Here is a 24,405-nt window from a genome sequence, read left to right on the forward strand (position 1 = left end):
AATAAATGTGCAGACTATTTTCTAAATGGGGAGAAAACCCAGGAATCTGAGATGCAGAGAGACTTAGGAATTCTTGTGTAGAACAGCCTAAAGATTAACTTGCAAGTTGATTTGGTAGTGAGGAAGGCAAATGTAATGTTAACATTTATTTCAAGAGGTCTAGAATACAAGAGCATGGATGTGATGCTGAGTCCTTTGTAAGGCACTGGTGAGGCCTCACCTTGAATATTGTGAACAGGTTTGGGCTTCTCACCTTAGAAAAGATGTGGTGGCATTGGAGAGGGCCCAGAGGTGGTTCACAAGGGTGATTCCAGGGATGAAAGAGTTATCATACCAGGAATGTTTGATGGCTCTGAGTCTAAACTTGCTGGAATTTAAAAGGATGAGGGGGGACCTCATTGAAACCTTTTGAATGTTGAAAGGTCTAGACAGAGTGGATGTGAAAAGGATATTTCCCATAGTGAGAGAGTCTAGGACAAGAGGGCACAGCCTCAGGGTAGAGGAGCATCCATTCAAAACAGAGATGCAGAGATACGTCTTTAGCTAAAGGGTAGTGAATTTGTGGAATTTGTTGCCACAGGCAACTGTGGAGGCCAGGTCGTTGGGTGTATTTAAGGCAGAGATTGATAGGTTCTTGATTGGACATGGCATCAAAGGTTATGGGGAGAAGGCTGAGAAATGGGGTTGAGGAGGAGAAAATAAAGGATCAGCCATGATTGAATGGCAGAGCAGACTTGATGGGCCAAATGGCCTCATTCTGTTCCTATGTCTTATGGTACATATTTGGGAGGAAACTGGAGCACCTAGAGGAAACCCACGCAGACACAGAGAGAATTAGAGGCAGTGGTGAGAATCGAACCCGGATCGCTGGTACTGGAAAGTGTTTGCTAACCATGACGCTACCATGTTGTCCGTTAAAGAAGAGTTCATTCATAATTGTAGAGAGAGCCATGGGTTGTAGCCAAAGGAAACATCCTCCATGCATCTAGCCTGTTAAGCCTTGTTAGAATCTTGTAAGTTTCAAGGAGAACTATATGTACTTAGTCTTCTAAACACTAAAGAACACAGCTCCAGGTTACACAATCCCTCCTTGCACAACCAGCCTGCTCTTCCTGCTACCATCCACTGAACCTTTTCTGTAGTTCCTCAGTGGTAAATATGTGAGAATGAGTGAAGACTGCACACAATTTGAATTATATGCATTCTTGATAAAGGAGCAGAATTAGGCCATTTGTTCCATTGAGTCTGCTCCACCATTTCATCATGGCTGATCCAATTTTCTGCTCAGCTCCAATCTCCTGTGTTTTTCCCGTATCTCTTTGTCCACTGACCAATCAAGAATCTATCAGCTTCTGCCTTAAATATACATAAAGATGTGTCCTCACAGCTGCTTGTGTCAAAGAATTCCACAGATTCGCCACTCTCTGGCTAAAGAAATTCCTCCTCATCTCCATTCTAAAAGGATGCCCCTCTATTCTGAGGCTGTGTCCTCTGGTCTTAGACTCTCTGTGGAAGAAATTTTGTTACTTGCTAGATACTAAGGGGTATTAGAGTTTTTTTTCTTCACAGCAGTGTTCTGTACTTGAACTGTGGAAGAAAACACCCAGAGCTGACACTGTATTGAGCAAGGAAGGGTTAATGATCTTCATATGTAAAATCAAAGTCTACTGTGACTAATGTACTCTGTACTGCTGACAATGTGCCTTTCAGTCAGGCTGATTAAAACAACTATGTTTGTATTTGTAGTTCCAAGAATCATCACATGTCTGATATACTCTTTTAGCCTGTCTGATATACTCCTGAGAAATTAACACTGAAGTAAATGTGTAACTGCTCAAGAAGACTACAGGGAGTTATGAAGGAAGTTGAAAAGCAAGACCTCAAAGGTAGCTATCTCGGGATTACTGCCTGTGCCACACGACAGTGAGAATAGGAATAGAATGAGGTGGAGGGTAAATGCGTGGCTGAGAAATTGGAGCAGGGGGCAGGGATTCAGATTTCCGTATCATTTGGACCTCTTTTGGGGCGGGTGTGACCTGTACAAAAAGGACGGGTTGCACTTGAATCTCAGGGGGACCAATATCCTGGCAGGCAGGTTTGATAGAGCTGTTGGGGACGGTTTAAAGAGCAAACATGAGGAAATCGGCAGATGCTGGAAATCAAACAACACACACAAAATACTGGTGGAACACAGCAGGCCAGGCGGCATCTATAGGGAGAAGCACTGTCGACGTTTCGGTCTCGGCCCGAAACGTCGACAGTGCTTCTCCCTATAGATGCCACCTGGCCTGATGTGTTCCACCAGTATTTTGTGTGGGGGGATGGTTTAAACTAGTTTGGCAGGGGGTTGGGAATCAGAATGTGAGTGCAGGAGTTAAGGTAGAAGGACAAGGGCATGATGCTAAGAGTTCTGAGTTGATGAGGAAGGACAGGCAGGGGACAGAACATAATTGTAGCCAGTTAAAGGGGTTGAAATGTGTCTATTTCAATGCTAGGAGTATTAGGAACAAGGAGGATGAACTTAGAGCATGGATTAGTACGTGGAACTACGATGTTGTGGCTGTTACTGAAACACGGTCGGACGAAGGACAGAATTGGATGATGCAGGTCCTGGGGTTCAGGTGTTTTAAAAGGAATAGGATGGGAGGTAGAAAAGTGGGGGGAGTGGCATTGCTGGTCAGGGATAGTATCACGGCTATAGAAAGGGTGGAAGTCAGAAATAGGAAGGGTTCAATCACTGTGCTGGGAGTAGTCTATAGGCCCCCAAATAGCCCTCGGGAAACCGAGGAGCAGATAAGCAGGCAGATTTGGAGCAGGAAATACAGGGTAGTAGTTACGGGTGATTTCAACTTCCCTCATATTGACTGGCACCTCCTGAGTGCAAGGGGGATAGACGGGGCTGAATTTGTCAGGTGTGTTCAAGAAGGATTCCTGACACAGTATGTGGACGGGCCGACGAGAGGAGAGGCTATACTGGATCTAGTTCTGGGTATTGAACCTGGTCAGGTGACAGACCTCTTGGTGGGGGAGCATTTTGGTGAGAGTGAACACAACTCCCTTAGCTTCAGCATAGCTATGGAAAGGAATAAAATCAGACAAAATGGTAAAGTGCTTAACTGGGGAAGGGCTAACTTTGAAGGGATGAGGCAGGAACTAGCGAGAGTAAATTGGAAACAGATGTTCAAAGGGGAAAGTACAGAAGTAATGTGGGAGAAGTTTAGGGACCACTTGAGCTGGGTTCAGGATAGTTTGTCCCACTGAGGCAAGGAAAAAATGGTAGGAAAAGAGAACTGTGGCTGACGGAACATGTGAGGCAACTCGTCGAGAGGAAGAAGGAAGCAAATGTTAGATATAAGAAGCAGGAAGTAGGAGGGGCTTATGAGAAATATAGGGTAGCCAGGAAGGAGCTAAAGAAAGGACTTAGGAGAGCTCGAAGGGGGCATGAGAAGGCCTTGGCATGTAGGATTAAGGAGAACCCCAAGGCGTTCTTTGCGTATGTGAAGAATAGGAGGATGACGAGAACGAAGGTGGGACCGCTAAAGGATAAAGAGGGCAACATGTGCCTGGAGGCGGAGGAGGTTGGGGAGGTCCTAAATGAATACTTTGCTTCAGTATTCACAAGTGAAAAGGATCTTGATCAGGATGAGGTCGAAGTAGAGCAGGCCTGTGTACTGGACAATGTGGAGATTAAGGAAGAAGAAGTGTTGGATCTTCTTAAAAACATTAAAATTGCTAAATCCCCAGGGACGGATATGATACACCCCAGGTTGTTGTGGGAATTGAGAGAAGAGATCGCAGGAGCAGTAGCTATGATCTTTGAATCCTCTTTGGCTGCAGGGGAAGTGCCGGAGGACTGGAGAATGGCAAACGTAGTTCCCTTGTTTAAAAAAGGTAGTAGGGAGAAACCTGGGAACTATAGACCGGTGAGTCTTATGTTGGTGGTCTGCAAACTACTGGAAAGGATTCTTAAGGATAGGATCTACGAGCATTTGGAGAAGTACAGTCTACTCCTGGATAGTCAACATGGCTTTGTGAAGGGAAGATCGTGCCTCACGAGCCTGATTGAGTTTTTTGAAGAGGTAACAAAAGAAATTGATGAGGGTAGGGCAGTGGATGTGGTCTACATGGACTTCAGCAAAGCATTTGACAAGGTCCCTCATGAGAGACTCATCCAGAATGTCATGAGGCATGGGATAAGTGGAACCTTGGTTGTCTGGATAAAAAATTGGCTTAAAGGAAGAAAGCAGAGGGTAGTTGTGGAAGGAAAGTATTCTGCCTGGAGGTCGGTGACTAGTGGAGTGCCGCTGGGATCTGTCCCTGGACCCCTGCTATTTGTGATTTTTATAAATGACCTGGATGTAGAGGTGGAAGGATGGGTGAGTAAGTTTGAGGATGACACGAAGATTGGAGGAGTTGTGGATGGAGCTGTAGGTTGTCGAAGGTTACAAGATGATATAGACAGGCTGCAGAGGTGGGCAGAAAAATGGCAGATGGAGTTCAATCCGGACAAGTGTGAGGTGATGCATTTTGGAAGGACAAACCAGAAGACTGAGTACAGGGTTAATGGTCAGTTACTTAAGAGTGTGGATGAACAAAGGGACCTTGGGGTTCAAATCCATACATCCCTCAAGGTCACTACACAGATTAATAGGGTAGTTAAGAAGGCCTATGGGATGCTAGGCTTCATTAACAGGGGGATTGAGTTCAAGAGTAGGAAGGTCAAATTGCAACTCTACAAATCTCTGGTGAGACCGCACTTAGAGTATTGTGTTCAATTCTGGTCACCTCATTATAGGAAGGATGTGCAGAGGAGATTTACCAGGATGTTGCCTGGATTGGAGAACAAGTCATATGAGGCAAGGTTAGCAGAGCTGGGACTTTTCTCTTTGGAGCATAGAAGAATGAGAGGGGACTTGATAGAGGTCTACAAGATTATGAGAGGCATAGATAGGGTGGATAGTCAGTACCTGTTTCCCAGGGCACCAATAGCAAACACCAGAGAGCATATGTACAAAATTAAGGGAGGGAAGTTTAGGGGAGACATCAGGGGTAAGGTTTTTACACAGAGGGTTGTGAGTGCCTGGAATGACTTGCCAGGGATGGTGGTGGAGGCTAAAACATTAGGGGTACTTAAGAGCCTTCTTGGACAGGCACATGGATGAAAGAAAAATGGAGGGTTATGGGTAAGTGTGGGTTTAGTACTTTTTTTTAAGGATTATATGGGTCGGCACAACATCGAGGGCTGAAGGGCCTGTACTGTGCCGTAGTGTTCTATGGTTCTATGAACATATCCTGCAACTTTGCTACTCAGCAGAACTGCCATTGAAGTTCCTCCTTCTGATTTATGTGTTTTTCTCTCGTATGCTTGGGATATAAATAAAAGCGTGATCCATTGTCAGACAGAGTCTCTGAACTCCGCTTTCAGGAGGATGAGCTCTCCATGATATCATGTTACAATGAAGCATTTCTAAGGCGATCTCCCTTCGTGTCTGAATAATACCTTTTCCACAACAATCTGGCGATGAGGATGGAATCCTCATAGTGCTCTACCACCCTTCAAGTTGGAAGGGAATTAGTGGAACAAGCAATTTAGCAGGATTTTAAAAAAAAGAACCCGAGTGGAATGAGGGAAATTTCCAAGTTAGGAAAGGCACCGGCATCCCAGCTGTAAGGGGGAACGGCTGTAATTTTTCTGATGCCCTAGCTGAAAGTGGGGCTGACAATAGAGGTCCTAGCTGTAACGGGGACTAAAAAGTAAGAAAAGGTAGCTACCGCACTGAAGATAAAGGAACGAAGGGACTGCTGATGAACTTCTGACACCGGTGAGTGCTGTAAATAGATTACCAGAAAACGTGTGGTGTAACTGTGCTCTTTTGCAAACAATGGGAAATTCTAGCAGTCAAATGGCTTCTGCTGCTCCTGCAACCCCGTCCCAACAAGCAAGATCGAAAGGGGCCTTGAAAGTAAGTAAGAAAATGGAGAAGCGAATGAGAATTGTGAAGAAGACTCAGTAGAAGGTAAGAGACCCTCTGGTGCCTCCGGGATCAACTGCCGATATGGTGATCTGGGAAACCGGGGACGACCGATATGCAGTAACCTTTAGCAGTGATCTCTGTGGGTGGTCACAGGGAGACTGTCCGTACGGGGGATGTTTTAAAATTCCATTAATACAAACCTGCTGGGATGAGGTGGTGAATGGAAATGGAAACCCAAATTGGGATTTTGAATACATGATGGGGTGCTTTGGAAAATGGATGGAGGTAGCAAAAGACACCAACCTCTGAAACAAAAAAGGAAGAAGTCTTCTGAAACACAGGGTTCTCCTAAAAATCAGGGCACCTGCGACACCTACCACTCCACCACCTGATCCCACCATGCCTGCTCCTGTACTGCTATAGCCCCAGATACCCCAAATGTGTGTCCCAGGCTAGGAGAGATTATGGTCCCAAAATAGGACCAGACGGAATGATGGATGAGGGAATAGAAATGGTCACTGCCTGGCATTAGCAGAATAATCGTGCACCAGGACAAGCAGCGTCGCCCGCCTCAGTGGAGGAACAAACTCCTGAACCACAAGAGGGGGCAGTGGGGGGAGGTCAGGTTGAAGAACGATTAGGAACTGCTATGTGAACTAGAAGCCAAACCTGACATCACTCATCCTCTCCTGTCCTTCTCGATTCTTCCTTTCACCCAGTTCAGCAAGCTCCAAAAATAATTATTGGGGAGACAGCAATATTAAAGCCATGGACACTGCAGAGGCGTGGGCCATGGTAGCAGAGGCACCTAACCCAGTAAAAAGACCTGCTGCATTTCTTCATTGGCTGGAACAAATGTGTGAGATTTATAAACCTCTCCCAGGTGATTTGTAAACCCTCCTGAAGTGTGCCTGTGGTAGTTCCTGGGCTGCGTTGAAGGATACAGTGCAGGCCCCACTTGGGAAAAATGGGGATTGGCGACCTAATGATGATCAGGAGGGCAATGAATCTCTTGCACACTGGTTGCAACACAGAGGAAAAGAAGCCATTATGAGGGCAGCACAGCGGCACGTGGATTGAGGAGAAGTTTCTAGATGTCTGCAGAGAAAGGATGAGGGAGCCCCTGATTTTATAGTCCAATTCAGGAATACTTGTGAAGAGTATGTCGGGGTCCTGTTGGAAGGAAATGGACCACTGGCCATTCAGACCCTCCTCAATTGCATGCTGCCACAGCAGGCCCAGACTTTTAAAATGTGAAATTTGAACTGACAGACTATGTCCTGGCCTGAGATAGTTACCACACTGGTAAACATGGATAGGGAGGGACTTTTTGTTGGGCCACGAGATGGCCCTAAGGCACATAAAGCACAGTTCTACAGGCAGGACCGGGGAGAAGGAAATGAAAGAAAAAGTAGAAGGGGACAGAGAAGGGGACAGAGAAGGGATAAGTCCCGGGATATGATGTTGAAAGTGTGGGATGAAGGGGCATTGGACTAGGGAGTGTTGAAGCATCCCTTATAGAGAACCTACGCAGGCTGCCGAGTCAAATGAAAGGGAAAGTCCCTTCTTTACTTACAATCACCCTTTTCCATCAGAATAGGGGGGCGCAGGGGAGGTGGTGGTGCAGGGAGTGGTTATGTCACTTTCCCAAGACTCCGAAGCGCAACCCATGGTAACCCTTAGAATAGGAACCACTATTTACTGCACCCCTCAGGGCATGTATGTGGACGTACCCTCACCCCAGACACACCAGTCCCTGCTCCTTACTTCTGAAGCTAAATCCGAGCCAATATTATACTGCTGGCAGCTCAGGGGTAACCCCTATACTGTTAAGATGTGCTGCCTAAGGCAACAACTTAACAAACTGATGCCATCGGCTCACACTGAAGCTTTGCGGGGCCTATTGCAAGTGGTACAGTATCACTCCCGCTTGCACTGCATGGCGTGGTATACAACGGAAGATAACCCTGAATATCGGGAAAAGACGCACACTCGTGAGGGGCAGGAAAGTAAAATACACCTAGAACCTTATCTCTACTTTGGGAAAGAAGGATTGGGTGTCCCGGTACGCCTGTCTGCGGAGTAACAATCCCTGTTTCGCCTTGACTCCATACTTCATGTGACTTTTGCCATGCGGACCCCCTATCAGGCAAAGCAGATGGGCCCTGTGATCAAGCAGTTACAATCTTCCCCCATTATCGACTGTATTGGGGATTTTGAGTGGTACAGGCCTGATGAAGGAAGAGTATATCTGCCGGTAATTTCCCATCAGTTGGAAGACCCCCTAACTGAGTTCCAATGACAGCAACTGCCTGAGCCGTTAGGTTCTACAGGTCCTTCAGCATTGGAAACAGTAGATGCTGACCTGTGGGCCCTCCACAAGACACACGTGGGCCGAGTACTCACTGCAAAAGACCACTGTGTCAAGCTAAAGAAGAATGCTGTGTTACCATGCGTCAGACCCCGTTTGGCCCCTGAGGCAGAAGAAGGTATAGCCCCTGTCATAGACTCTCTGCTACAACACGGGGTTCTCAGATCTACTGTCAGCCCCTGTAACACATTGATACTGTCTATACCCAAGGTAGGACGGCCTAATGAGTGGCACTTTGTGCAAGATCTAAGGGCTGTAAACAATATTGTAATTCCCATAGCCCCAGTGGTACCTGACATTAACATGGCTCTTTCATCTATTCCATTTGATGCCATTGTCTACACTGTTGTCGACTTGTGTTCCGCCTTCTTTTCTATTCCCCTCCACCCAGACAGCCAGCACCTGTTTGCTTTCACCTACAAGGGGCAGCAGTACACCTGGACTGGGCTGCCCCAGGGATATACTGAAAGTCCAGCTGTGTACGCCGCTGCTATTAAACATGACTTGGGTGAGTGCCACATGGAGGGAAATTCTATATTGATACAATATGCCGATGACCTTTTAGTGCATCATCCACCCTGACAGACTGTGTGAAAGACTCCTTGGCTCTGCTTCAATTCTTAGCCGCTCGGGGTCACAAAGTGTCCTGAACTAAGCTACAATTTTGTCAGCCCCAAGTACAGTATCTTGGGTTTACCCTGAAGGATGGAACTTGGGAGACAGGACCAGACCGGATCCAAGCCATCCTTTGGATACCACCACCTAAAACAAAGAAAGAGGTCCTGTACTTTCTGGGGATGGTCAACTATTGTTGACAATGGATATATGAATATCGCCTGTATGGTGCAGTCCTCCGGAAAGGAAAGGAAGGACCCTTCCCCAATGGATATGAACCCCCGTATGAGGAAGAGGAAGAACTACCATGTGAGGAATCAAAATAGGACATACATGGTAAATGATAGGGCATTGAGGAATGCAGTAGAACAGAATGATCTAGGAATAATGGTGCATAGTTCCCTAAAGGTGGAATCTCATATGGATAAGGTGGTGAAGAAAGCTTTTGGTATGCTGGCCTTTATAAAGCAGAGCATTGAGTATAGGAGTTGGGATGTAATGTTAAAATTGTTCAAGGCATTGGTGAGACTAAATTTGGAGTATTGTGTACAGTTCTGGTCACCGAATTATAGGAAAGATGTCAACAAAATAGAGAGAGTACAAAGGAGATTTACTAGAATGTTACCTGGATTTCAGCACCTAAGTTACAGGGAAAGATTGAACAAGTTAGGTCTTTATTCTTTGGAGTGTAGAAGGTTGAGGGGGGACTTGATAGAGGTATTTAAAATTATGAGGGGGATAGATAGAGTTGACTTTTTATAGGCTTTTTCCATTGAGAGTAGGGGAGATTCAAACAAGAAGACATGAGTTGAGAGGTAGGTGGCGAAAGTTTAGGGGTAACATAAGGGGGAATTTCTTTACTCAGAGAGTGGTAGCTGGGTGGAACGAGCTTCCAGTAGAAGTGGTAGAGGTAGGTTCGATATTGTCATTTAAAGTAAAATTGGATAGGTATATGGACAGAAAAGGAATGGAGGGTTATGGGCTGAGTGCAGGTAGGTGGGACTAGGTGAGAGTAAGCATTAGGCACGGACTAGAAGGGCTGAGATAGCCTGTTTCTGTGCTGTAATTGTTATATGGTTATGTGGTTATATGGTCTTACCAACATCTACATCCACGACCTCTCCATGAACTGTTCTGGTACTTTGATTCCCATCCCCCTGCAACTCTAGTTTAACCTCCCATGCCACATTAACAAACCTTCCCACTGAGATATTAGTCTCCCTTCAGTTCATGTGTAAACGGTCCCTTCTGTATGGGTCCCACCTTCCCTGGAAGAGAGCCCAATGATCCAGATTCTTATACCTCCCTCCGACACCAACTCCTTAGCCAAGTATTAAACTGTATAACATTCCTAGCTCTGGCCTCACTAGCACGTGACATGGGTAGCAATCCTGAGATCACAACCCTGGAGGTCCTGTCCTTTAACTTAGCACCTAACTCCCTGAAGTCCCTTTGCAGAACCTCGTCCCTTGTTCTCCCCATGTCATTGGTACCTACATGGATCACGACCTCTGGCTGTTGCCCTCCCACGTAAGAATGCTGAGGACTCATTCTGAGATGTCCCAGGCCCTGGCACCTGGGAGGCAATATACCATCAGTTATCTCATTCTTGCTCACAGAACCTCCTGTCCATTCCCCTAACTAACAAATCCCCTGTCACCACAGCATGCCTCCTCTGCCCCCTTTCCTCTGCGTCAGAGAGGCAGACACAGTGCCAGAGACCCGACATTGTTAGGTCATCACCCCCCACCACCCCACCGCCTCGACAGTATCCAGAGTGATTTACCTGTTGTTGAGGGGTACTCTGCACTGGGCTCCTTAACCCCTTCCCCTTCCTTCCAGTCACCCTGTTTCCTGTGCCCTGTACCTTGGGTGTAACTATCTGTCTATATGCCCTATCTATCATCCCCTCAACTTCCTGAATGAACTGGAGTGCATTCACTTCCCGCTCCAACTCCTTAACACGATTTGTTAGAAGCTGCAGCTGGATGCACCTCACAGCTGTGGTCATCAGGGATGCTGGAGGCCTTCCCACAACCTGAAAAAGGAGCATTGCACTGTCCTGCCTGACATTTCTTCTGTCCTGGCTGAGCAGATATAAAGATGGACTTTAGCTTTTCTTTCTTCTGCTTTCTCTGAGTGAAGCCTCTCCTCATTGAAGCCTCGAAGAGCTAAAACCTTAAGATCACCACTCTGTCCACTCAGATGATGGCTGCTCTACTTGCCCCTGCCTTCCATTAACTTGCCTTTACTAATCAATCCCAAATGCCGACTGGCCACTGGTCAAAACTCTATTATGCTGCCAAGAACTGCTTTGTCCTTGGGCAGTGGACCTATTTGAAATCCCTTCTTCTCCAAACTTCTGATGTCTGATGTCCAATTGGCCTCTGGTCAAACCTCTATTACTTTGTTCATTCCATTTCAATACCAATACAGCAGCACATAGCTTGCCAGATTGTAGGTGGAGCTTGTGAGTAAGAGATGGCAACATTGATTAGCACAGCGTCAATGTAAGAGCAGCAAGTGATGGGGGAATATGGTAGGAAGATGGCCACATGTTGCCACCTACAATATCCTGCACTCTTACAATCCCAGCATACACTCTGTTCTGATCATTCTTTTTTTTTAAGGAAAACCAACAAATTCATTGGTCCTTATGTGTAAAACACTAATCACATTCTTGAGTCATCTGAGTATAGGTAATTACTGTAATTAGCAGCCTGGAATTGAGTGGGGATTTGGAAGGATCCAATGATATTTGAACTTCAGAGCCAGAAGAGCACATCAGCCTCAAGCATTGGCCAGATGTTGTGATAGCTACACTCTGATGTGTGTACAGGTACTTGGTTTTTCAGAAGGCCTTTGACAAGATGCCATACAGGACTGCTTAACAAGCTACGAGCCCATTGTGCTACAGGAGAGATCCTAGCATGGATAAAGCAGCGGCCAATTGGCAGGAAGCAAAGAATGGAAATAAAGGGACCCTTTTCTTTTTTGCTACCGGTGATTTGTGGTATTCCATAGGGGTCTGTGTTGGGACTGATTCTTCTTATGTTAAACTGCAATAAATTGATAAGTTTGCTGATGGTACAAAGGCAGGTGGAGGGGCAGGTAGTGTTGAGGAAGCATAGAGGCTGCAGAAAGGCTTAGACAGATTAGGAAAATGAGCAAAGAAGTGGCAGATGGAATACAAAGTTGGGAAGTGTATGATTATGAGTTTGGTCACAAAAATAAAAATGTAGACTATTTTCTAAATGGAGAGAAAATTCAAAAATTTGAGGTGCAAAGGCACTAGGGAGTTCCTATGCAGGATTCCCTAAAGGTTCATTTGTAGGTTGAGTTGGTGGTGAGGAAGGCAAATGAAATGTTAGCATTCATTTCAAGAGGACTAGAATATAAAATCAAGGATATAATGTTGAGACTTTATAAAGCGCTGGTGAGGTGTCACTTGGACTATTGTGAGCAGTTCTGGGGCCCCTTATCTAAAAAGGATGTGGTGACTTTGGAGAGGGTTCAGAGGACATTTGCAAGAATGAATCCAGGAATGAAAGGATTATCTTACGAGGAACGTTTGATAGCTCTGGGTCTGATCTCACTGGAATTCAGAAGAACAAAGGAGTATCTCATTTAAACCTATCGAATGTTGAAAGGCTTTGATAGGGTTGAAGTAGATAGGATTTTTCCTATAGTGAGGGAGTCCAGGACCAGAGGGCATAGCCTCAGAACAGAGGGAAATCCATTTAGAATAGAGATGAGGAGGAATTTCTTTTGCCAGAGAGTGGTGAATCTGTGGAATTTGTGGCCATGGGTGGATGTAGAGGCCAAGTCATTGGGTATATTTATGGCAGAGGTTGATAGATTCTTGATTAGCCAGGGTATGAAGAGATACAGGGAGAAGGCAGGAGATTGGGGCTGAGAGGGAAATGGATCAATCATGATGAAATGTCAGAGCAGACTCGATAGGCCAAATGGCCTAATTCTGTTCCTATGCCTTCTGGTCTTATGGTGATTCTGCAGACCTTTTGAGATGCTCTGGAATAATGATCTGGACATTTAAATACATGCTTGAAGTTAAGATCAAATAAAGAAAGGAAACATACATTTACGTACCTGCTAATGTCAGACCATCACAATTTTGCAGACAATAAATTGCTTTTATTTTTTATTTTAAGGCCCATAGACATCAATGAAGCAATCAGCAATAATATTGTGGTTGTGGATTTAAATCCCAGTTTTGAACCCAAGCATTGTGCTGATGCTCCAATGTAGCAGTTGACAAAGACACTGCATTTTGACTCAGCTTTTTTTCAGGTAGTCATTTATAGGATGCATTCTGGTGTTGGGGTATCTGGCAAATATTAATTTCACCAGCAACCAATCTTCAGACCTGAATGTGGATTGCAGATTGGATTTAAAAAGCAGCTCAGAACAATTAGAATTCAGATGCCTGCATATGCGTGAATGCAGTCTAGAGTCAGTGGAGATTAACATTCATTTTGGGTGTGAAGAAAGAGGTGTGTAAAAGCTATATGTAATTCAAAGGAAGCATTGTAGATACATTATAACCATAGAATTGTCCTACTATTATCTTTGATCTTTAGCAAATAAAAATGTCATGTAATATCAAATCAAATCAAACAAGTTTAATTATCATTCAAACCATACATTGATACAGCTGAATGAGATACCGTTCCTCTGGCGCCAAGGTGTAAATGATTCAAAATAACAAGCAAACCTTCAAAAATAGCGAGTAATATAATTCAAAATGTCGAACAAAGAAGCACTCGAAGAGCAAACATATATAGTCCAAAATCCTGAACGACAATGCCCAGCAAATGATGGTACGAGCTCGCAGCGGTGTCCAGACACACACAATCCAGCATGTCATTCCACCACTCGAACACAGGAGGGCAGCACTGACAGGTGCCCCAGCCGAGCTCAAACATGCTGTAGTGCTTCTGCATCTCTCACCTGGTCTGCATCAGTAGGCAAGCCTGAGGCTTGAGCCTGTTCTCGCTACAACTGAGGCTACACAACTCCCATATCAGCTGTCCCACCACCAGGCACAGGTGAGACCTCACATATTGTGAGCAAGTTTGGACCCCTTATTGTAGAAAAGATGTGCTGAAACTGGAGAAAGTCCAAAGTAAGTTCACAAAAACGATTCCAGGATTGAATGGCTTGCCAAATGAAAAGCGTCTGATGACTCTGGGCTTGCATTCACTAGAGTTCACAAGAATGAGGGGTGACCTCACTGAAACCTAATGAATGGCGAAAGGCCTTGATAGAGAGGATGTGGAGAGGATGTTTCCTGTGGTGGGTGTGTCTAAGACCAGAATATAGGTGTATTTTTAGAATGGAGATGACGAGGAATTTCTTAATCTGTGGAATTTGTTGCCACAAGCAGCTGTGGAGGCCAAGTCTTTATGTATATTTAAGGCAGAGGATAGATTCTTGATTGGTCAGGGCTTGAAGAGATACGGAGAGAAGGAAGGAGATTGGGGCTGGGAGGAAAGTTGGATCAGCCATGATGAAATGGTGGAGCAAACTTGATGGGCCAAATGGCTTTATTCTGCTCCTATATCTTATGGTCTTCTGGTAACAAACCTGAGTCAATATACATTATCACAGTCCAACAGAGTCTTGTGATCACAAGTGAAACATCCAAGACAATCTCCCACAGCTATTCTACCCCAACCTCGATGCTCCTAAGTAGTGGGCAGCAGCAGCATGGTCTGCAGCCAGGTCAGCTCCCCCATAACCAAACTGGCTCCTCCGACACATCGGCAGGCTCCTCCATATCCAAAATGGCTCATCCAATATCAAAAAGGGCTCCTCCATATCCCGACTGGCACTTCCAATATCACAACGGGCTCCTCCGATACCCCGAATGGCTCCTCCAATACCCCGACTGTCTCTTCCGATATCCCAACAGGCTCCTCCATATCCCGAATGGCTCTTCCGATATCCTGACCAGATCCTTCAACACCTCAGCTGGCCCCACCACTCACACCAGTCCAGCTACGAGCACCTCACTGATGGAGGAGCCCTGCTGTACCCAATGTTCTTGGAGTAAAATTGTCTTCTGATGATAAAAAAAATTACAATGAAAAACGTATCTTTAGTTGGCCCCCAAGTGGCCGCTGTGTTTGCAAGTACCACCATCTTACCAGAAATAAGAGACACTCTTCTTACAAGAGTGTCTCAACATGATGCCTATTGCTTGTTTTGGCAGAATAAAACACTTCTATATCCACTCTTCAATGTCTCTCCGGTGAACATGCTGTTCATGTTACAGCAGTCATGAAGAGGCAAAAGAATTGTCTGAGTCAACATATTTTTTCCTTAACAGAGCAAAATTACTTTTGGGGAGAAGGGAATAATATGTTTCCCATATTACAACAGTGACCAAAGGTTAAAGAGATTTCATTGGCTGGAAAGATCTGTGGGTCATTGTCATGCTATGAAAATGCAAACACAATGAAAATTGTCTTTCTTTAGGATCCAAACTGACATTGTACCAATGACTCCATGATGGCCAGTCTCTGTCAAGTGTTTGTAAATTCTCTCTGTCCATCTTACCTGTCCACAGCTATTGCAACAAGAGTAAAAACAGAGGCAGACACAGAGATTCCTTGAACCAAGCCACTCATCTTGCACACAAAGTTTCCGAAGGGCCACCCTGTAAAACAGAGTAAAACAGTTTGTTGTGTGTTGAACATCTGCACTGGGAAGTAGGTGGACAGATGATAAGCTTTGAAACAACCAAAGATCATCATTGATTCTAAATACAGATCAGCATAGGATGCAGTCTTATTTTACAGTGAAAAGGAGAATGATTCCATGGAATTCCATTACCCTAAACAGTAGTAGTATTAATTCTACATTCATTCTTTTCATCCTTCTCTCTGCTCATTTTTAAGGTAAAACGTGTGATATATTCCAATGACATTTACAGTTTCCCTCCTGTGTATTTGTCATTAATATTCCATAATCTTGCTCCACTGTTCATCAGTAATTGGTAGATTGTGTGAAGTTCTAGGAATTGTGCCAAGTGCCATGTAATCATGTTAGGGTGAGTAAACTGGTCAGTCCTTCACTCCAAGCTTTATTCTCCTTTGGAGTAGTTACAAAAATGTGCTTTTATTCAAACACCTTCCTGTTCATATTTGTGAGTTTTGCACAGACACTGCAACCTATTAGTTCAATATAAACAATCCCACCCCACCCTTTTCTCATCAATGTTCGTGTTTGGTTATTAGCAAAATGGATGTAATTTGTTGATCATTGTTCTGGACAAAGTGGAAACAGCCATTTTTCGTTCTCCAACTCTTGCCTCTGCTGTAATAGCAAAAGAACTTGGAAACTCAGTGTACAATTATATGGAAACACAGCAGCTAATTTGTGTTTAACAAGGTCCTGCAAATAATGAAAAATTTCAAATAATTAACTTTTATTTTTACTAGTTGAGGAATAAATTTGTTCAGCATAGTTCATCCTCAAGGTTTTCAGACTGAATAATATCTAAGCATTTTTCCTCCTTGTAGGAAAGGACTTTTAATTTCTGAGTCATCAGCTCTGGGTCTGGTGCTCCATTCCAGATCACTTTGCTCTGAAAATGCAAAATAACAACTTGTAAGTAGCATACATCGGAGAGCTCAACTGTGCTTCTACATACATAAGTTTTCCCTTGCCACTACAGTACTGGCAGAGATTTATAGATTTAAGTTTTTAGCAAGGATTTTGAGCTGATAATCTTCTGACAGATCCTGTGCCACTGCTCTACGAGTTCCTGGTATATGGTCTTCTTGCGTTTGAATGCCTCCTCAGTCTGGTCTTCCCAAGAACTGTCAGAACTGTCAGTTCTACCACGTCACCTGCTTTAATGTTTTGGACAGAATGACCATGTCAGGCCTCAGTGACGATGATGCAATGAAAACAGGCAATTTTAATTGCTTAAAAAACACAAAATGCTGGCAGAACTCAGCAGGCCAGACAGCATCTATGGGAGGAGGTAATAACGACGTTTCGGGCCGAAACCCTTCATCAGGAGGGTTATTTATTTATTTCCAGCATCTGCAGATTCACTCGTGTTAATTTTAATTGCTTGCCCATATTGACTTTCAGTTGCCAGTCAGACATCATGGTGAACAGGCCTGCTGGTGATCTGGGCTGAGGCGGAGATTGGTCTCCAGCTTTGACAAAAGCTATGGGGTATATTTAAAGTGGAAGTTGATAGGTTCATGATTAGTCAGAGGGACCGTTTCTACTGACAAGAGAAGGGGCAAATACAGGTTACTGGAACTTTAAAACTAGACACCAGGTAGATGGGGTTCATCAGCTGTGGTTGGCACCTCATCTAGGAGAAGAGGAAAATCTCTGATCTATAACCTCTGCAGCCTTGCAGCTATACTCACTCATGGGGAAGGTTTTGAAAGTAAAACTTGAAGGAAAAATCTGGAGCTGGACTCCCTAAGGCAGTCCTTTATTGAGTCTAATGTTGATTGGAACTCCTGTGACGCTGCTGGAACCAAACTGTATCGGTCACTGCCCTTGCTTGGGTTGATCAGATGCATGGGGAGGGGGAGCTTGCTACATGGGCAACAGCTTGCTCTCCATGTCGTACACCCAGGCTTGTGAACCTAGACGGCCTCAGCAGCAGCAGCGGCAGGGTTCAATAGAACATTGCTAATCAGAGAGACCAAGTCCCTAGTTCTCTGAAAGTGGCAACCAGGTGGGGCTGGGGCGGGGTAGGGTAAAGGTGGCAAATTGCATGCTAGCCTTTGTCGATCAGGGCACAGAATGTGAAAGTAAAGCTGGTGGTGCAGTACGCAGTTGAACACCTCTCAGCTTTTAATTCCTGTGGACTTTGCGACAATGCTGGGGAGCTCTCCCATAAAGGAATTGATTTCATCAAGAGCTCTACTGTTCTGTAACACTGATATTTTGGTTTACGTAATATGAAAAGGAAACATAAAAAATTAGATTTTTCTCTTCAGTTCCCAGTCGGAATGCCATTTCTCATAAATAAACCAGGAAATAGTGGAAATTCCTGACCACATCATCTCTCTTGTAACAGCAATATATTTACCAAGCTAAGCCAGACATCTACTATTTATTAAACCACACAGCACAATCACATTTCTGATTAGTAAGCCTTATTGTGACAAGACACCTAGGTGAGGATGGTTCCGACCCAAGTACTGGAGTATCTGAGACTAGAATTGAGACACAGAACAGGACTGAAACGAAGACAGCGTTCTAAACTAGACACAAGACAATATTCCAAAACTGAGCTGATGTTTGACGACTGACCCTTAGTTCAGGTGCTCTTTAAATATTAAATTCTGGTGCCAAAAAATGGCTGCCAATTAGCAGGGCAGCCTGAATCTTTAAAGGGGCCATGCCAGCCATCCATATTCCGGAGGGTTAGAGCGTTTAAATCCCAGAAGCTGCTGCAGTTGGGTGTGTGTCATTACAGGATTGCTTCCCCTATGGCCGACTCCTGACAGCCCTGGCTGCTTGGAGAGATAATGATTATAGTGCTGTACGAGAGCCACATCCAAGATGTCCCTTTTAGGAACACAGCACCGTTCTGTGGGTCCAAATCCTTCCCAGTCTACAAAGAACTGCTGAACACCCCAAACAGTCTGTGAATCCAAAATTCTTCTGACGGTGAAGACCTCTTCCTCATCGACAAACCTGGGTGGCAGCAGGGCTGATGGTGTTGGGGCTAATGGGCTGGTGTTCACAGGCTTTAACTTGGAAACTGGAAAGTCCGATTGATCTTGAGAGTCTCGGGGAGTTGCAAGGTGTAAGCCATCGGGTTTACCTTCTTGAGAAGGTAAAAGGTCCAATGAACTTGGGTGCCAATTTCCAAGACTCCGCCCAGAGAGTCGACAGCCAGACCTGTTGCCCAGGCTCTTGTGGTTAGCCTTTATTTCAACCTTCCAGGTAGAGGCTAACAAAATCTCCCTTGCCTGATCCATTAGTCCTTGCAGTATTGGATGAGATATTCAGCCACAGGAACCCCAGCCACAAATTCCTGCTCAGGAAAGAGTGGTGGAGAATACCCAAATTGGTATTCAAAAGGAGATATCCCATGTGCTGAATGCTGTAAAGAGTTGTGGGCAACCTCTGACCACATCAAATGGTCGCACCACTCGTCCGGTCTTTAAGAGGCCAGACATTTGAGGGAACATTCCATATCTTGGTTCACTCATTCCGTCTCGCTGATGGATTGCAGAGGAATCTCAGAGGAAAGACTCACTGTTGCCTCAGTCAGCTTACAGAATGTCCTCCAAAAGCATGACATGAATTGCAGAACACGATCTGGCACAATATCCGTTGGAAAACCATGGATCCTGAAGACCTGGGCTGTCTCTGCAAAAGATGGTAATCTGTCCAAAGCATTGAATTTGCAGTCCTTCGAAAAATGATCCATAATTACCATGATAACGGTCTTCCCTTTGGAAGGAGGAAGACCCGTGACAAAGTGAGCCCATGGGGATGCAGAGGGTAAAGGAGCCCTTGAGGGTGGGTGTTCTGGGTGAACACTTGACATGCCTGTCTGTATTGACGGACCTTTCTCGCCATTCCAGGCCGCCTGTCACCAGGTGCAGACATGGCCCAAGTGTGGAGTGTGAGACACTGAAGCAGGTCGATAGTTCACAGACTTTAATGCAAACAGTGTTAAAAGGAAAAGAAAACAATAAACACTAGGCCAAACAGGGCTGTCAATTAAAATGCACAATTGAAAACGAAGCCTACACTGCGGCTGAAAAGAACCACTAAAAATAAAACTAATGTCGCTGGTCTTCAGACTCAGTTGACTCGACAGTCCAATTTCTCAGGCACGATGGAATGCAGGCAGCGAAGCGTAGCTATGTCCTGGGTTCAAGTCTTGACAAGCACTATGACGGAACGAATGGAATTTAAATACTACTACAATGAAATAATAATTAGCTGGCATGTGCATATTCACAAGCGCAATTGCTGGATCTGCTGCTCTGCTGAATCTATGGTTGTGGCACAACAAGTATTTCCTCTTAATGAACTCGAGGGTCTAGGCAACCCCTGGGTGAGCTGTCCTTCTTGATGCATATCCTCATTGAAGAACCTAAGACCAGACAGAGCTAGGAATGAACAGCCGACCCAAAGAGCTGTTCTGAGGAATCTCCCCTTGCTCCGGGCCTTGCAAACAAGTGTGTCAGTCCTCAACAAACTGGTGCTATCAATCTGCTTTGGGGCAAAGTGGTGTAGGCTGCTCCCTTTGTTCGGGTTTGTTGAACTGATGGGTGGGACAAGTCATTTGGTTTCTGGTCCTTTTACCCTGGTCAATAGGTCAAGATGAAATTAAAGTAGTTAAAGAAAAGAGACCACCTGGCTTGCCTGCAATTCAGTCTTTTGGCCTCCTGAATACAAGCCACGTTCTTGTGGACTGTCCAAACACTAAAATGATTCAAGCCTGTGACACCATTCATCCAGAGCCAACTTGATCATGAGCAGCTCTCTATTTCTGATGTCTTAGTTCAGCTCTGCTGGGGATAGTCGCCTGGATGCAGTTATTGCCTGAAAGTGTTCATCGAGACAAAACTGCACCCACTCCAAGGCAAGGCATCCACCTCCATGATGTAACTGTATAACCATGTAACAATTTATGCACGGAAACAGGCCATCTCAGCCCTTCTAGTCCATGCCGAACGCTTACTCTCACCTAGTCCCACCGACCTGCACTCAGCCCATAACCTTTCCTGTCCATATACCTATCCAAATTTTTTTTAAATGACAATATCGAACCTGATGAAGGTAAGGTCAGGCTTAGGTGAGACCAAAATGGGAGCTGTCGTGAACCACTGTTTGAGTTCTGCAAAAACAAAAGGGTAGTCCAAACAAAAGGCCCGTGGATCTCTTGGTTAGTGCCGTCAGCCATGCTGCCACTGAGCCGAAGTTCCTGATAAACTTTTGGTAAAAGTTGGCAAACTTCAGGAATTGTTGGACCTGTTTCACACTGGATGGTTGTGGCCAATCTCTGACTGCCTGTGTCCATCCTGAGACTGCGATTAGAGATGATGGAACATAGAAACATAGAAAATAGGTGCAGGAGTAGGCCATTCGGCCCTTCGAGCCTGCACTGCCATTCAGTATGATCATGGCTGATCATCCAACTCAGAACCCTGCACCTGCTTTCTCTCTATACCCCCTGATCCCTTTAGCCACAAGGGCCATATCTAACTTCCTCTTAAATATAGCCAATGAACCAGCCTCAACTGTTTCCTGTGGCAGAGAATTCCACAGATTCACCACTCTCTGTGTGAAGTTTTTCCTCATCTCAGTCCTAAAAGGCTTCCCCTTTATCCTTAAACTGTGACCCCTCGTTCTGGACTTCCCCAACATCGGAAACAATCTTCCTGCATCTAGCCTGTCCAATCCCTTTAGAATTTTATACGTTGCAATAAGATCCCCCCTCAATCTTCTAAATTCTAGTGAGTATAAGCCTAGTCGATCCAGTCTTTCTTCATATGAAAGTCCTGCCATCCCAGGAATCAATCTGGTGAACCTTCTTTGTACTCCCTCTATGGCAAGAATGTCTTTCGTCAGATTAGGGGACCAAAACCACACACAATATTCTAGGTGCAGTCTCACCAAGGCCTTGTACAACTGCAGTAGAACCTCCCTGCTCCTGTACTCAAATCCTTTTGCTTTGAATGCCAACATACCATTTGCCTTTTTCACCGCCTGCTGTACCTGCATGCCCACCTTCAATGACTGGTGTACAATGACACCCAGGTCTCGTTGCATCTCCCCCTTTTCCTAATCGGCCACCATTCAGATAATAATCTGTTTTCCTGTTCTTGCAACCAAAGTGGATAACCTCACATTTACCCACATTAAGTTGCATCTGCCATGAATTTACCCACTCACCTAACCTATCCAAGTCACCCTGCATCCTCTTAGCATCCTCCTCACAGCTAACACCGCCACCCAGCTTCGTGTCATCTACAAACTTGGAGATGCTGCATTTAATTCCCTTGTCTAAGTCATTAATATATATTGTAAACAACTGGGGTCCCAGCACTGAGCCTTGAGGTACCCCACTAGTCACTGCCTGCCATTCTGAAAAGGTCCTGTTTACTCCCACTCTTTGCTTCCTGTCTGCCAACCAATTCTCTATCCACATCAATACCATACACCCAATACCGTGTGCTTTAAGTTTGCACACTAATCTCCAGTGTGGGACCTTGTCAAAAGCCTTTTGAAAATCTAAATATACCACATCCACTGGCTCTCCCCTATCCACTCTACTAGTTACTTCTTTAAAAAATTCTATAAGATTTGTCAGACATGATTTTTGTTTCACAAATCCATGCTGACTTTGTCCGATGATTTCACCTCGTTCCAAATGTGCTGTTATCACATCTTTGATAACCAACTCTAGCATTTTCCCCACCACCAATGTCAGACTAACCAGTCTATAATTCCCCGGTTTCTCTCTCCCTCCTTTTTTAAAAAGTGGGGTTACATTAGCCACCCTCCAATCCTCAGGAACTAATCCAGAATCTAAGGAGTTTTGAAAAATTATCACTAATGCATCCACTATTTCTTGGGCTACTTCCGTAAGCACTCTGGGATGCAGACCATCTGGCCCTGGGAATTTATCTGCCTTTAATCTCTTCAATTTACCTAACACCACTTCTCTACTAACATGTATGTCCCTCAGTTCCTCCATCTCACTAGACCCTCGGTCCCTTACTATTTCCGGAAGATTATTTATGTCCTCCTTAGTGAAGACAGAACCAAAGTAGTTATTCAAGTGGTCTGCCATGTCTTTGTTCCCTATGATCAATTCACTTGTTTCTGACTGTAAAGGACCTACATTTGTCTTGACCAATCTTTTTCTTTTCACATATCTATAAAAGCTTTTACAGTCAGTTTTTATGTTCCCTGCCAGCTTTCTCTCATAATCTTTTTTCCCTTTCCTAATTAAGCCCTTTGTCCTCCTCTACTGGTCTCTGAATTTCTCCCAGTCCTCAGGTGTGCCGCTTTTTTTTTGCTAATTTCTATGTTTCTTCTTTGGACTTGATATTATCCCTAATTTCCCTTGTCAGCCACGGGTGCACTACCTTCCCTGGTTTATTCTTTTGCCAAACTGGGATGAACAATTGGTGTAGTTCATTCATCCGATCTTTAAATGCTTGCCATTGCATATCCACCGTCAACCCTTTAAGTATCATTTGCCAGTCTATCTTAGCTAATTCACGTCTCATACCTTCAAAGTTACCCTTCTTTAAGTTCAGAACCTTTGTTTCTGAATTAACTATGTCACTCTCCATCTTAATGAAGAATTCCACCATATTATGGTCACTCTTACCCAAGGGGCCTCGCACGACAAGATTGCTAACTAACCCTTCCTCATTGCTCAATCTAGAACCCAAAAATGAAATGGCAGTACAAGAAATTTGGACTTCTCCAATGATGTAAAGTCCATGATCAAGAAGCTTCTTTACGGTATCTCTGACGTGAACAACACGCTCCTTCAGATGAAAGCATACCTACGGAGAGCATCCCGAAGAATATCACGTCATTTCTAAAGCCTTGGAAAACTGCTGGTGTGTTTGTGAGGCCGAAGGACATGACTAGATACTCATAGTGTCTTGTTGGTGTGTTGAATGCCGTCTTCCACTTGTCACCCTCCTTTATGCGGGCCAGATTGTACGCGAACTGCAACTCTAGCTTCGATAATATACTTCACCCTTGGAGAATCTTGAAGGCAGTGCTCATGAGTGGAAGAGGGTAACAATTTTTGGCCATTACGTGATTCAGCCCTCTATAATCAATGCATATCAGCAAGCTCCAGTCCTTTTCCTGTATGAAGAAGAAGCCAGCACTAGCTGGTGAGGTGGAGGGCCAAATGAACTCCAGGGTAGGAGCCTCCTTTATATATTCCTCCATAGCATCTCTCCCCAGGCCTGTGAGTGCGCATAATTGACCCCGCAGAGGAGAAGTACTAGATAGTCTATCTGCAGCATAGTTGTTGGGCCAGTGTACTGGAAGAGTCGAGGCTTTTCGCTTGCTGATGACCTCTTGCAAATCCTGTAAATGGAAGGGACTTCTGCCAGCTTGGGTGCTGCAATTACCCCCCTACCTTCCTCTGAGGATGACTCCTGAGGCTCCTTAGATAGCGCAGGTGATTTAACAGACCCCAGTGTCTCCTCCTTAGCTTCATAAGAGTCTTTAGTGAAAACAGAGGGTAAATTAAAATCCGAATCCTCAACCATATCCTCAGACATCAGCAGTGACGTGTGACAAATGATCCTTGTGCTCCAAGTGTCTCCATTCTGGAGCCGTCCCCTTATATGGGACCTGGCAACTGAAACCCCCGTTGGATTAGCCACCAGAGTTCCAGACTGCTTGGGCACCTCCTTGGCTTACTTCTGACCTAGA

The 24,405-nt window shown here is 44.9% G+C and overlaps 1 protein-coding gene across 1 annotated transcript in view; it reads right to left on the reverse strand.

The window, feature by feature from the left end:
• Positions 1–24,405, reverse strand: part of LOC140713949 (neuropeptide FF receptor 2-like) — a 110,257-nt gene that overhangs the window by 11,545 nt on the left and 74,307 nt on the right. The window contains exon 3 of the mRNA XM_073024646.1: positions 15,544–15,643. Coding sequence (XP_072880747.1) covers positions 15,544–15,643 — 100 coding nt within the window. The remainder of the gene's footprint in view (positions 1–15,543; positions 15,644–24,405) is intronic.

This window comes from Hemitrygon akajei, chromosome 2 (assembly GCF_048418815.1).
Source record: "Hemitrygon akajei chromosome 2, sHemAka1.3, whole genome shotgun sequence".
Taxonomy (NCBI): domain Eukaryota; kingdom Metazoa; phylum Chordata; class Chondrichthyes; order Myliobatiformes; family Dasyatidae; genus Hemitrygon; species Hemitrygon akajei.